General features: G+C 57.3%; 1 protein-coding gene across 1 annotated transcript in view; it reads right to left on the reverse strand.

Moving 5' to 3' along the window:
• Nucleotides 1-13,678, reverse strand: part of LOC127481299 (mucin-16-like) — an 80,254-nt gene that overhangs the window by 11,518 nt on the left and 55,058 nt on the right. Inside the window, exons 46-88 of the mRNA XM_051810440.1 lie at nt 13,374-13,546; nt 13,209-13,264; nt 12,880-13,122; nt 12,704-12,771; nt 12,157-12,485; nt 11,972-12,047; nt 11,508-11,846; nt 11,011-11,183; nt 10,875-10,901; nt 10,517-10,659; nt 10,341-10,408; nt 9,794-9,966; nt 9,658-9,684; nt 9,282-9,424; nt 9,108-9,175; nt 8,649-8,821; nt 8,484-8,539; nt 8,155-8,397; nt 7,979-8,046; nt 7,432-7,760; nt 7,296-7,322; nt 6,920-7,062; nt 6,746-6,813; nt 6,287-6,459; nt 6,151-6,177; nt 5,793-5,935; nt 5,617-5,684; nt 5,070-5,398; nt 4,934-4,960; nt 4,558-4,700; nt 4,384-4,451; nt 3,925-4,097; nt 3,760-3,815; nt 3,431-3,673; nt 3,255-3,322; nt 2,708-3,036; nt 2,523-2,598; nt 2,059-2,397; nt 1,562-1,734; nt 1,397-1,452; nt 1,068-1,310; nt 892-959; nt 344-564 (exon numbers count right to left, since the gene is read on the reverse strand). Coding sequence (XP_051666400.1) covers nt 344-564; nt 892-959; nt 1,068-1,310; nt 1,397-1,452; nt 1,562-1,734; nt 2,059-2,397; nt 2,523-2,598; nt 2,708-3,036; nt 3,255-3,322; nt 3,431-3,673; nt 3,760-3,815; nt 3,925-4,097; nt 4,384-4,451; nt 4,558-4,700; nt 4,934-4,960; nt 5,070-5,398; nt 5,617-5,684; nt 5,793-5,935; nt 6,151-6,177; nt 6,287-6,459; nt 6,746-6,813; nt 6,920-7,062; nt 7,296-7,322; nt 7,432-7,760; nt 7,979-8,046; nt 8,155-8,397; nt 8,484-8,539; nt 8,649-8,821; nt 9,108-9,175; nt 9,282-9,424; nt 9,658-9,684; nt 9,794-9,966; nt 10,341-10,408; nt 10,517-10,659; nt 10,875-10,901; nt 11,011-11,183; nt 11,508-11,846; nt 11,972-12,047; nt 12,157-12,485; nt 12,704-12,771; nt 12,880-13,122; nt 13,209-13,264; nt 13,374-13,546 — 6,236 coding nt within the window. The remainder of the gene's footprint in view (nt 1-343; nt 565-891; nt 960-1,067; nt 1,311-1,396; nt 1,453-1,561; nt 1,735-2,058; nt 2,398-2,522; nt 2,599-2,707; nt 3,037-3,254; nt 3,323-3,430; nt 3,674-3,759; nt 3,816-3,924; nt 4,098-4,383; nt 4,452-4,557; nt 4,701-4,933; nt 4,961-5,069; nt 5,399-5,616; nt 5,685-5,792; nt 5,936-6,150; nt 6,178-6,286; nt 6,460-6,745; nt 6,814-6,919; nt 7,063-7,295; nt 7,323-7,431; nt 7,761-7,978; nt 8,047-8,154; nt 8,398-8,483; nt 8,540-8,648; nt 8,822-9,107; nt 9,176-9,281; nt 9,425-9,657; nt 9,685-9,793; nt 9,967-10,340; nt 10,409-10,516; nt 10,660-10,874; nt 10,902-11,010; nt 11,184-11,507; nt 11,847-11,971; nt 12,048-12,156; nt 12,486-12,703; nt 12,772-12,879; nt 13,123-13,208; nt 13,265-13,373; nt 13,547-13,678) is intronic.

A 13,678-nucleotide genomic window follows, 5' to 3' on the forward strand; every position in this document is an offset into this window, starting at 1 on the left:
AGCGGTGGCTGCCCCAGGCCTGGAAGGGTCCAAGACCAGGTTGGAGAAACCTGGTCTAGTGGAATGTGTACCTGTCCATGGCAAAAGGGTGGAATGAGATGATCCTTAAGATCTGTTCCAACCCAAACCATTCCACCATTTATACAGAAGGAAATAAAATACAAACCAGTATATGAGCATGTCACGTAAATTCAACAAAAAATATGAAAGATACGGTTGATTGGAAGAGCCAAAAAAGTTAGAAAAAAATGGAATTCTTAGTGAAAGAGTATGACAAGAAATAAAATAATATCAGTAAATAGGAAAACAGGAAAATTACAGAAACTAGAAAAAAAATTGTCACCGTTGACGTAGAGGCTGTCCTTGTGCAGGCTGTAGGGGCCCAGCTGGGTGATGCCTCTGGTCCTGTTGCTCACTTGGTGGTACAGGCCCACCCTGTCCAAAGGTGGAGCCGAGGGCTCCTTCCTGTACGTGCACACGGCGTCCACCCGGGTCTCGTCCCTTTGGCTGCCCGGCCTGCAAAGCACAGGGATGTCACAGAGCAGTCTCCTCTGTGCCTTCTGTCTCAAAGGATGGGTCCTGGGGCTTCTATGGCCATCACTCTCCCTTCCAAAGAGTGTGTGTGTTGTGCCCTGCCACTGCCCTCCAACTCCCCTAATTCCCTCGGTGTGTTCAAGAAGCACAGGGCCAGCAGGACTTTAAAGTCATCTTGGAATTAGGCCTTCACCACCCCAAGAAGGGAGGGCAGGCAGCGAGGGGAGGCTTTGCGGCAGGAGAGCGTCAAGGAGAAGGTCCTGCCTCTGTAGGAGAGGCGTCTACAGAACACGACCATGACAGGCCACTGGCCCTGAGCAAGGGAACAGCAAAGGGACATACAAATACAGCCCATACCTGAATGCTGTTGATTGACATCCCTGGAAATCGGGGCCAATGGTGCTTCCCTTCAGCAGGCGGTCGAGCTGCCAAGGGGAGGGTTGCACAGTTAAATCCAGGCCAGATCCCTGCACTGCCACCAAGTTAATGAGACCAGCCCAGGCAAGGTTATGTCCCCCTTCTGGGTCACTTACCAAGGTGTTCATGACTCGTTGTGTCGACTTGAACCTTGCTGAGTCAGGCTTGGCCAGGTCGGAATTGTAGGGGAGGTTGGTGATGGTGAAGTTGACGGTGAAAGGCTCGAGGGCGGCAGCTGTTGGTGCTGGCTGGGGGGGAGCTGCAAAATACAGAGATAGGGAGTGAGGAGGGAGCAGAGGGAGGGTGACAGGGCTGTGGCTGGACAAGTGCAGGATTCTCCTGCCAGCCCATTGAAAAGGCTTTCAGGCTCCCTGCGTCTCTCTGGGACCTCAAGTCCCAGCCCCCAACACCCTCTGACTGAAAGAGGAGCCCACAAGGCACTTGCTGCCCTCTGAGCTCCAGCAAGGTACTCACTGGGCAGGACTGGCTGCTCATTGTAGCCTGGGAGAAGAGAGAGACAGAGGGTCAGGAGCTGGAGCTGGGCAAGGGGCAGCACTGGGGGTGGCTGGTGGGGGAGAGCAAAGGGGGCAGAGAGAGGAGCGCGGGTCACCGTTGACGTAGAGGCTGTCCTTGTGCAGGCTGTAGGGGCCCAGCTGGGTGATGCCTCTGGTCCTGTTGCTCACTTGGTGGTACAGGCCCACCCTGTCCAAAGGTGGAGCCGAGGGCTCCTTCCTGTACGTGCACACGGCGTCCACCCGTGTCTCGTCCCTTTGGCTGCCCGGCCTGCAAAACATCGTGACATTAATGAGCGCCCTTCTCTGTGCCTTCTCACATCAGGACTGGGTCTTGGGACTTCTGCGGCCCTTTCAGGCATGACTTTAGAGTCATCTTAGGCCTACAGTATCAGCAAGTAGAGTGAAGAGCAGAGGAAGACATGGGAACCTCAGAGGCAGGACAGCATCAATATAGAGGTCCTGCCTCCATAGACTAAGCACCAACTGAATACAACAAGAATGGACCCTTTCATCTGAGCAAGGACTTTCAAAGGGACACTGAGGTGCAACTCATACCTGAAGGCTCTTGTTTCACATCCCTGGAAATCGGGGCCAATGCTGGTTTCCTTCAGCAGGCGGTCGAGCTGCCAAGGGGAGGGTTTCACAGTTAAACCATGCCCAGGCCCCTGCCTCCCGCAAGGTTATGAGGGCAGAGGGGGCAAGGCAATCTCCCAGTGATGGTCCACTCACCAAGGTGTTCATGACTCGTTGTGCAGACTTGAACCTTGCCGAGTCTGGATTCTCCAGGTCGGAATTGTAGGGGAGGTTGGTGATGGTGAAGTTGACGGTGAAAGGCTCGAGGGCGGCAGCTGTCGGTGCTGGCTGGGGGGGAGCTGAAGAAGCACAGATGGGGAGTGAAAACAGGCCAAGAGCCAGTGGGTCAAGGCTTTGGCTGGACAAGCACAGAGGTCTCGTGCCAGCCCAATTATCCATTGGAAAGGCTTTCAGGCCCTCTGCCTCTCCCCAGGATCCCAAGCCCCCGCCCCCAGACTCCTTTACTCAAAAGAAGACCCTCACACACAACTTTCTGCCCTCTTTGCCCAGCCCACTCCTGCAAGGTACTCACTGGGCAGGACTGGCTGCTCGTTGTAGCCTGGGAAAAGAGAGAGACAGAGGGTCAGGAGCTGGAGCTGGGCAAGGGGCAGCACTGGGGGTGGCTGGTGGGGGAGAGCAGAGGGGGCAGAGAGAGGAGCGCGGGTCACCGTTGACGTAGAGGCTGTCCTTGTGCAGGCTGTAGGGGCCCAGCTGGGTGATGCCTCTGGTCCTGTTGCTCACTTGGTGGTACAGGCCCACCCTGTCCAAAGGTGGAGCCGAGGGCTCCTTCCTGTACGTGCACACGGCGTCCACCCGGGTCTCGTCCCTTTGGCTGCCCGGCCTGCAAAGCACAGGGACATCCCTGAGCCCGTGTCCTCTGCATGTTCTCCCCTCTGGTCTGGGCCTTGGGCCTTCTGTGACCATCCAAGTATGGGAAGGCAAACTCTTCCTTCCTGAAATGTTCGGTGTGCTGGCCAGCCACTGCTCTCCACCTCCACTAACACCCCGAGGCTCTCCAGGAAGACAGAGTCACTGTGGGATTATGCCATTAGCACCCCAAGGTGAGAGGCCTGGCAGCAAGGAGTGACTCTGATGTAGGAGGGCATAAGAGATAAGGTCCTGCCTCCATAGGAGAGGTGCCAGGGGAAAAGAACATGACAAAGCCTCTCATCTGAAAAATGGATATGGAAACAGACACTGGGGCTCAATTCATACCTGAAGGCTGTTGATTGACATCCCTGGAAATCGGGGCCAATGGTGCTTCCCTTCAGCAGGCGGTCGAGCTGCCAAGGGGAGGGTTGCACAGTTAAATCCAGGCCAGATCCCTGCACTGCCACCAAGTTAATGAGACCAGCCCAGGCAAGGTTATGTCCCCCTTCTGGGTCACTTACCAAGGTGTTCATGACTCGTTGTGTCGACTTGAACCTTGCTGAGTCAGGCTTGGCCAGGTCGGAATTGTAGGGGAGGTTGGTGATGGTGAAGTTGACGGTGAAAGGCTCGAGGGCGGCAGCTGTTGGTGCTGGCTGGGGGGGAGCTGCAAAATACAGAGATAGGGAGTGAGGAGGGAGCAGAGGGAGGGTGACAGGGCTGTGGCTGGACAAGTGCAGGATTCTCCTGCCAGCCCATTGAAAAGGCTTTCAGGCTCCCTGCATCTCTCTGGGACCTCAAGTCCCAGCCCCCAACACCCTCTGACTGAAAGAGGAGCCCACGAGGCACTTGCTGCCCTCTGAGCTCCAGCAAGGTACTCACTGGGCAGGACTGGCTGCTCGTTGTAGCCTGGGAAAAGAGAGAGACAGAGGGTCAGGAGCTGGAGCTGGGCAAGGGGCAGCACTGGGGGTGGCTGGTGGGGGAGAGCAGAGGGGGCAGAGAGAGGAGCGCGGGTCACCGTTGACGTAGAGGCTGTCCTTGTGCAGGCTGTAGGGGCCCAGCTGGGTGATGCCTCTGGTCCTGTTGCTCACTTGGTGGTACAGGCCCACCCTGTCCAAAGGTGGAGCCGAGGGCTCCTTCCTGTACGTGCACACGGCGTCCACCCGGGTCTCGTCCCTTTGGCTGCCCGGCCTGCAAAACATCGTGACATTAATGAGCGCCCTTCTCTGTGCCTTCTCACATCAGGACTGGGTCTTGGACTTCTGCGGCCCTTTCAGGCATGACTTTAGAGTCATCTTAGGCCTACAGTATCAGCAAGTAGAGTGAAGAGCAGAGGAAGACATGGGAACCTCAGAGACAGGACAGCATCAATATAGAGGTCCTGCCTCCATAGACTAAGCACCAACTGAATACAACAAGAATGGACCCTTTCATCTGAGCAAGGACTTTCAAAGGGACACTGAGGTGCAACTCATACCTGAAGGCTCTTGTTTTACATCCCTGGAAATCGGGGCCAATGCTGGTTTCCTTCAGCAGGCGGTCGAGCTGCCAAGGGGAGGGTTTCACAGTTAAACCATGCCCAGGTCCCTGCCTCCCGCAAGGTTATGAGGGTAGAGGGGGCAAGGCAATCTCCCAGTGATGGTCCACTCACCAAGGTGTTCATGACTCGTTGTGCAGACTTGAACCTTGCCGAGTCTGGATTCTCCAGGTCGGAATTGTAGGGGAGGTTGGTGATGGTGAAGTTGACGGTGAAAGGCTCGAGGGCGGCAGCTGTCGGTGCTGGCTGGGGGGGAGCTGAAGAAGCACAGATGGGGAGTGAAAACAGGCCAAGAGCCAGTGGGTCAAGGCTTTGGCTGGACAAGCACAGAGGTCTCGTGCCAGCCCAATTATCCATTGGAAAGGCTTTCAGGCCCTCTGCCTCTCCCCAGGATCCCAAGCCCCCGCCCCCAGACTCCTTTACTCAAAAGAAGACCCTCACACACAACTTTCTGCCCTCTTTGCCCAGCCCACTCCTGCAAGGTACTCACTGGGCAGGACTGGCTGCTCGTTGTAGCCTGGGAAAAGAGAGAGACAGAGGGTCAGGAGCTGGAGCTGGGCAAGGGGCAGCACTGGGGGTGGCTGGTGGGGGAGAGCAGAGGGGGCAGAGAGAGGAGCGCGGGTCACCGTTGACGTAGAGGCTGTCCTTGTGCAGGCTGTAGGGGCCCAGCTGGGTGATGCCTCTGGTCCTGTTGCTCACTTGGTGGTACAGGCCCACCCTGTCCAAAGGTGGAGCCGAGGGCTCCTTCCTGTACGTGCACACGGCGTCCACCCGGGTCTCGTCCCTTTGGCTGCCCGGCCTGCAAAGCACAGGGACATCCCTGAGCCCGTGTCCTCTGCATGTTCTCCCCTCTGGTCTGGGCCTTGGGCCTTCTGTGACCATCCAAGTATGGGAAGGCAAACTCTTCCTTCCTGAAATGTTCGGTGTGCTGGCCAGCCACTGCTCTCCACCTCCACTAACACCCCGAGGCTCTCCAGGAAGACAGAGTCACTGTGGGATTATGCCATTAGCACCCCAAGGTGAGAGGCCTGGCAGCAAGGAGTGACTCTGATGTAGGAGGGCATAAGAGATAAGGTCCTGCCTCCATAGGAGAGGTGCCAGGGGAAAAGAACATGACAAAGCCTCTCATCTGAAAAATGGATATGGAAACAGACACTGGGGCTCAATTCATACCTGAAGGCTGTTGATTGACATCCCTGGAAATCGGGGCCAATGGTGCTTCCCTTCAGCAGGCGGTCGAGCTGCCAAGGGGAGGGTTGCACAGTTAAATCCAGGCCAGATCCCTGCACTGCCACCAAGTTAATGAGACCAGCCCAGGCAAGGTTATGTCCCCCTTCTGGGTCACTTACCAAGGTGTTCATGACTCGTTGTGTCGACTTGAACCTTGCTGAGTCAGGCTTGGCCAGGTCGGAATTGTAGGGGAGGTTGGTGATGGTGAAGTTGACGGTGAAAGGCTCGAGGGCGGCAGCTGTTGGTGCTGGCTGGGGGGGAGCTGCAAAATACAGAGATAGGGAGTGAGGAGGGAGCAGAGGGAGGGTGACAGGGCTGTGGCTGGACAAGTGCAGGATTCTCCTGCCAGCCCATTGAAAAGGCTTTCAGGCTCCCTGCGTCTCTCTGGGACCTCAAGTCCCAGCCCCCAACACCCTCTGACTGAAAGAGGAGCCCACGAGGCACTTGCTGCCCTCTGAGCTCCAGCAAGGTACTCACTGGGCAGGACTGGCTGCTCGTTGTAGCCTGGGAAAAGAGAGAGACAGAGGGTCAGGAGCTGGAGCTGGGCAAGGGGCAGCACTGGGGGTGGCTGGTGGGGGAGAGCAGAGGGGGCAGAGAGAGGAGCGCGGGTCACCGTTGACGTAGAGGCTGTCCTTGTGCAGGCTGTAGGGGCCCAGCTGGGTGATGCCTCTGGTCCTGTTGCTCACTTGGTGGTACAGGCCCACCCTGTCCAAAGGTGGAGCCGAGGGCTCCTTCCTGTACGTGCACACGGCGTCCACCCGGGTCTCGTCCCTTTGGCTGCCCGGCCTGCAAAACATCGTGACATTAATGAGCGCCCTTCTCTGTGCCTTCTCACATCAGGACTGGGTCTTGGACTTCTGCGGCCCTTTCAGGCATGACTTTAGAGTCATCTTAGGCCTACAGTATCAGCAAGTAGAGTGAAGAGCAGAGGAAGACATGGGAACCTCAGAGACAGGACAGCATCAATATAGAGGTCCTGCCTCCATAGACTAAGCACCAACTGAATACAACAAGAATGGACCCTTTCATCTGAGCAAGGACTTTCAAAGGGACACTGAGGTGCAACTCATACCTGAAGGCTCTTGTTTTACATCCCTGGAAATCGGGGCCAATGCTGGTTTCCTTCAGCAGGCGGTCGAGCTGCCAAGGGGAGGGTTTCACAGTTAAACCATGCCCAGGTCCCTGCCTCCCGCAAGGTTATGAGGGCAGAGGGGGCAAGGCAATCTCCCAGTGATGGTCCACTCACCAAGGTGTTCATGACTCGTTGTGCAGACTTGAACCTTGCCGAGTCTGGATTCTCCAGGTCGGAATTGTAGGGGAGGTTGGTGATGGTGAAGTTGACGGTGAAAGGCTCGAGGGCGGCAGCTGTCGGTGCTGGCTGGGGGGGAGCTGAAGAAGCACAGATGGGGAGTGAAAACAGGCCAAGAGCCAGTGGGTCAAGGCTTTGGCTGGACAAGCACAGAGGTCTCGTGCCAGCCCAATTATCCATTGGAAAGGCTTTCAGGCCCTCTGCCTCTCCCCAGGATCCCAAGCCCCCGCCCCCAGACTCCTTTACTCAAAAGAAGACCCTCACACACAACTTTCTGCCCTCTTTGCCCAGCCCACTCCTGCAAGGTACTCACTGGGCAGGACTGGCTGCTCGTTGTAGCCTGGGAAAAGAGAGAGACAGAGGGTCAGGAGCTGGAGCTGGGCAAGGGGCAGCACTGGGGGTGGCTGGTGGGGGAGAGCAGAGGGGGCAGAGAGAGGAGCGCGGGTCACCGTTGACGTAGAGGCTGTCCTTGTGCAGGCTGTAGGGGCCCAGCTGGGTGATGCCTCTGGTCCTGTTGCTCACTTGGTGGTACAGGCCCACCCTGTCCAAAGGTGGAGCCGAGGGCTCCTTCCTGTACGTGCACACGGCGTCCACCCGGGTCTCGTCCCTTTGGCTGCCCGGCCTGCAAAGCACAGGGACATCCCTGAGCCCGTGTCCTCTGCATGTTCTCCCCTCTGGTCTGGGCCTTGGGCCTTCTGTGACCATCCAAGTATGGGAAGGCAAACTCTTCCTTCCTGAAATGTTCAGTGTGCTGGCCAGCCACTGCTCTCCACCTCCACTAACACCCCGAGGCTCTCCAGGAAGACAGAGTCACTGTGGGATTATGCCATTAGCACCCCAAGGTGAGAGGCCTGGCAGCAAGGAGTGACTCTGATGTAGGAGGGCATAAGAGATAAGGTCCTGCCTCCATAGGAGAGGTGCCAGGGGAAAAGAACATGACAAAGCCTCTCATCTGAAAAATGGATATGGAAACAGACACTGGGGCTCAATTCATACCTGAAGGCTGTTGATTGACATCCCTGGAAATCGGGGCCAATGGTGCTTCCCTTCAGCAGGCGGTCGAGCTGCCAAGGGGAGGGTTGCACAGTTAAATCCAGGCCAGATCCCTGCACTGCCACCAAGTTAATGAGACCAGCCCAGGCAAGGTTATGTCCCCCTTCTGGGTCACTTACCAAGGTGTTCATGACTCGTTGTGTCGACTTGAACCTTGCTGAGTCAGGCTTGGCCAGGTCGGAATTGTAGGGGAGGTTGGTGATGGTGAAGTTGACGGTGAAAGGCTCGAGGGCGGCAGCTGTTGGTGCTGGCTGGGGGGGAGCTGCAAAATACAGAGATAGGGAGTGAGGAGGGAGCAGAGGGAGGGTGACAGGGCTGTGGCTGGACAAGTGCAGGATTCTCCTGCCAGCCCATTGAAAAGGCTTTCAGGCTCCCTGCGTCTCTCTGGGACCTCAAGTCCCAGCCCCCAACACCCTCTGACTGAAAGAGGAGCCCACGAGGCACTTGCTGCCCTCTGAGCTCCAGCAAGGTACTCACTGGGCAGGACTGGCTGCTCGTTGTAGCCTGGGAAAAGAGAGAGACAGAGGGTCAGGAGCTGGAGCTGGGCAAGGGGCAGCACTGGGGGTGGCTGGTGGGGGAGAGCAGAGGGGGCAGAGAGAGGAGCGCGGGTCACCGTTGACGTAGAGGCTGTCCTTGTGCAGGCTGTAGGGGCCCAGCTGGGTGATGCCTCTGGTCCTGTTGCTCACTTGGTGGTACAGGCCCACCCTGTCCAAAGGTGGAGCCGAGGGCTCCTTCCTGTACGTGCACACGGCGTCCACCCGGGTCTCGTCCCTTTGGCTGCCCGGCCTGCAAAACATCGTGACATTAATGAGCGCCCTTCTCTGTGCCTTCTCACATCAGGACTGGGTCTTGGACTTCTGCGGCCCTTTCAGGCATGACTTTAGAGTCATCTTAGGCCTACAGTATCAGCAAGTAGAGTGAAGAGCAGAGGAAGACATGGGAACCTCAGAGACAGGACAGCATCAATATAGAGGTCCTGCCTCCATAGACTAAGCACCAACTGAATACAACAAGAATGGACCCTTTCATCTGAGCAAGGACTTTCAAAGGGACACTGAGGTGCAACTCATACCTGAAGGCTCTTGTTTCACATCCCTGGAAATCGGGGCCAATGCTGGTTTCCTTCAGCAGGCGGTCGAGCTGCCAAGGGGAGGGTTTCACAGTTAAACCATGCCCAGGTCCCTGCCTCCCGCAAGGTTATGAGGGTAGAGGGGGCAAGGCAATCTCCCAGTGATGGTCCACTCACCAAGGTGTTCATGACTCGTTGTGCAGACTTGAACCTTGCCGAGTCTGGATTCTCCAGGTCGGAATTGTAGGGGAGGTTGGTGATGGTGAAGTTGACGGTGAAAGGCTCGAGGGCGGCAGCTGTCGGTGCTGGCTGGGGGGGAGCTGAAGAAGCACAGATGGGGAGTGAAAACAGGCCAAGAGCCAGTGGGTCAAGGCTTTGGCTGGACAAGCACAGAGGTCTCGTGCCAGCCCAATTATCCATTGGAAAGGCTTTCAGGCCCTCTGCCTCTCCCCAGGATCCCAAGCCCCCGCCCCCAGACTCCTTTACTCAAAAGAAGACCCTCACACACAACTTTCTGCCCTCTTTGCCCAGCCCACTCCTGCAAGGTACTCACTGGGCAGGACTGGCTGCTCGTTGTAGCCTGGGAAAAGAGAGAGACAGAGGGTCAGGAGCTGGAGCTGGGCAAGGGGCAGCACTGGGGGTGGCTGGTGGGGGAGAGCAGAGGGGGCAGAGAGAGGAGCGCGGGTCACCGTTGACGTAGAGGCTGTCCTTGTGCAGGCTGTAGGGGCCCAGCTGGGTGATGCCTCTGGTCCTGTTGCTCACTTGGTGGTACAGGCCCACCCTGTCCAAAGGTGGAGCCGAGGGCTCCTTCCTGTACGTGCACACGGCGTCCACCCGGGTCTCGTCCCTTTGGCTGCCCGGCCTGCAAAGCACAGGGACATCCCTGAGCCCGTGTCCTCTGCATGTTCTCCCCTCTGGTCTGGGCCTTGGGCCTTCTGTGACCATCCAAGTATGGGAAGGCAAACTCTTCCTTCCTGAAATGTTCAGTGTGCTGGCCAGCCACTGCTCTCCACCTCCACTAACACCCCGAGGCTCTCCAGGAAGACAGAGTCACTGTGGGATTATGCCATTAGCACCCCAAGGTGAGAGGCCTGGCAGCAAGGAGTGACTCTGATGTAGGAGGGCATAAGAGATAAGGTCCTGCCTCCATAGGAGAGGTGCCAGGGGAAAAGAACATGACAAAGCCTCTCATCTGAAAAATGGATATGGAAACAGACACTGGGGCTCAATTCATACCTGAAGGCTGTTGATTGACATCCCTGGAAATCGGGGCCAATGGTGCTTCCCTTCAGCAGGCGGTCGAGCTGCCAAGGGGAGGGTTGCACAGTTAAATCCAGGCCAGATCCCTGCACTGCCACCAAGTTAATGAGACCAGCCCAGGCAAGGTTATGTCCCCCTTCTGGGTCACTTACCAAGGTGTTCATGACTCGTTGTGTCGACTTGAACCTTGCTGAGTCAGGCTTGGCCAGGTCGGAATTGTAGGGGAGGTTGGTGATGGTGAAGTTGACGGTGAAAGGCTCGAGGGCGGCAGCTGTTGGTGCTGGCTGGGGGGGAGCTGCAAAATACAGAGATAGGGAGTGAGGAGGGAGCAGAGGGAGGGTGACAGGGCTGTGGCTGGACAAGTGCAGGATTCTCCTGCCAGCCCATTGAAAAGGCTTTCAGGCTCCCTGCGTCTCTCTGGGACCTCAAGTCCCAGCCCCCAACACCCTCTGACTGAAAGAGGAGCCCACGAGGCACTTGCTGCCCTCTGAGCTCCAGCAAGGTACTCACTGGGCAGGACTGGCTGCTCGTTGTAGCCTGGGAAAAGAGAGAGACAGAGGGTCAGGAGCTGGAGCTGGGCAAGGGGCAGCACTGGGGGTGGCTGGTGGGGGAGAGCAGAGGGGGCAGAGAGAGGAGCGCGGGTCACCGTTGACGTAGAGGCTGTCCTTGTGCAGGCTGTAGGGGCCCAGCTGGGTGATGCCTCTGGTTCTGTTGCTCACTTGGTGGTACAGGCCCACCCTGTCCAAAGGTGGAGCCGAGGGCTCCTTCCTGTACGTGCACACGGCGTCCACCCGGGTCTCGTCCCTTTGGCTGCCCGGCCTGCAAAACATCGTGACATTAATGAGCGCCCTTCTCTGTGCCTTCTCACATCAGGACTGGGTCTTGGGACTTCTGCGGCCCTTTCAGGCATGACTTTAGAGTCATCTTAGGCCTACAGTATCAGCAAGTAGAGTGAAGAGCAGAGGAAGACATGGGAACCTCAGAGACAGGACAGCATCAATATAGAGGTCCTGCCTCCATAGACTAAGCGCCAACTGAATACAACAAGAATGGACCCTTTCATCTGAGCAAGGACTTTCAAAGGGACACTGAGGTGCAACTCATACCTGAAGGCTCTTGTTTCACATCCCTGGAAATCGGGGCCAATGCTGGTTTCCTTCAGCAGGCGGTCGAGCTGCCAAGGGGAGGGTTTCACAGTTAAACCATGCCCAGGCCCCTGCCTCCCGCAAGGTTATGAGGGCAGAGGGGGCAAGGCAATCTCCCAGTGATGGTCCACTCACCAAGGTGTTCATGACTCGTTGTGCAGACTTGAACCTTGCCGAGTCTGGATTCTCCAGGTCGGAATTGTAGGGGAGGTTGGTGATGGTGAAGTTGACGGTGAAAGGCTCGAGGGCGGCAGCTGTCGGTGCTGGCTGGGGGGGAGCTGAAGAAGCACAGATGGGGAGTGAAAACAGGCCAAGAGCCAGTGGGTCAAGGCTTTGGCTGGACAAGCACAGAGGTCTCGTGCCAGCCCAATTATCCATTGGAAAGGCTTTCAGGCCCTCTGCCTCTCCCCAGGATCCCAAGCCCCCGCCCCCAGACTCCTTTACTCAAAAGAAGACCCTCACACACAACTTTCTGCCCTCTTTGCCCAGCCCACTCCTGCAAGGTACTCACTGGGCAGGACTGGCTGCTCGTTGTAGCCTGGGAAAAGAGAGAGACAGAGGGTCAGGAGCTGGAGCTGGGCAAGGGGCAGCACTGGGGGTGGCTGGTGGGGGAGAGCAGAGGGGGCAGAGAGAGGAGCGCGGGTCACCGTTGACGTAGAGGCTGTCCTTGTGCAGGCTGTAGGGGCCCAGCTGGGTGATGCCTCTGGTCCTGTTGCTCACTTGGTGGTACAGGCCCACCCTGTCCAAAGGTGGAGCCGAGGGCTCCTTCCTGTACGTGCACACGGCGTCCACCCGGGTCTCGTCCCTTTGGCTGCCCGGCCTGCAAAGCACAGGGACATCCCTGAGCCCGTGTCCTCTGCATGTTCTCCCCTCTGGTCTGGGCCTTGGGCCTTCTGTGACCATCCAAGTATGGGAAGGCAAACTCTTCCTTCCTGAAATGTTCGGTGTGCTGGCCAGCCACTGCTCTCCACCTCCACTAACACCCCGAGGCTCTCCAGGAAGACAGAGTCACTGTGGGATTATGCCATTAGCACCCCAAGGTGAGAGGCCTGGCAGCAAGGAGTGACTCTGATGTAGGAGGGCATAAGAGATAAGGTCCTGCCTCCATAGGAGAGGTGCCAGGGGAAAAGAACATGACAAAGCCTCTCATCTGAAAAATGGATATGGAAACAGACACTGGGGCTCAATTCATACCTGAAGGCTGTTGATTGACATCCCTGGAAATCGGGGCCAATGGTGCTTCCCTTCAGCAGGCGGTCGAGCTGCCAAGGGGAGGGTTGCACAGTTAAATCCAGGCCAGATCCCTGCACTGCCACCAAGTTAATGAGACCAGCCCAGGCAAGGTTATGTCCCCCTTCTGGGTCACTTACCAAGGTGTTCATGACTCGTTGTGTCGACTTGAACCTTGCTGAGTCAGGCTTGGCCAGGTCGGAATTGTAGGGGAGGTTGGTGATGGTGAAGTTGACGGTGAAAGGCTCGAGGGCGGCAGCTGTTGGTGCTGGCTGGGGGGGAGCTGCAAAATACAGAGATAGGGAGTGAGGAGGGAGCAGAGGGAGGGTGACAGGGCTGTGGCTGGACAAGTGCAGGATTCTCCTGCCAGCCCATTGAAAAGGCTTTCAGGCTCCCTGCGTCTCTCTGGGACCTCAAGTCCCAGCCCCCAACACCCTCTGACTGAAAGAGGAGCCCACGAGGCACTTGCTGCCCTCTGAGCTCCAGCAAGGTACTCACTGGGCAGGACTGGCTGCTCGTTGTAGCCTGGGAAAAGAGAGAGACAGAGGGTCAGGAGCTGGAGCTGGGCAAGGGGCAGCACTGGGGGTGGCTGGTGGGGGAGAGCAGAGGGGGCAGAGAGAGGAGCGCGGGTCACCGTTGACGTAGAGGCTGTCCTTGTGCAGGCTGTAGGGGCCCAGCTGGGTGATGCCTCTGGTCCTGTTGCTCACTTGGTGGTACAGGCCCACCCTGTCCAAAGGTGGAGCCGAGGGCTCCTTCCTGTACGTGCACACGGCGTCCACCCGGGTCTCGTCCCTTTGGCTGCCCGGCCTGCAAAACATCGTGACATTAATGAGCGCCCTTCTCTGTGCCTTCTCACATCAGGACTGGGTCTTGGGACTTCTGCGGCCCTTTCAGGCATGACTTTAGAGTCATCTTAGGCCTACAGTATCAGCAAGTAGA

The sequence above is a fragment of the Manacus candei genome, unplaced genomic scaffold (genome assembly GCF_025592945.1).
Source record: "Manacus candei isolate 608988 ecotype Guabito, Panama unplaced genomic scaffold, ASM2559294v1 h1tg000078l, whole genome shotgun sequence".
Classification (NCBI taxonomy): domain Eukaryota; kingdom Metazoa; phylum Chordata; class Aves; order Passeriformes; family Pipridae; genus Manacus; species Manacus candei.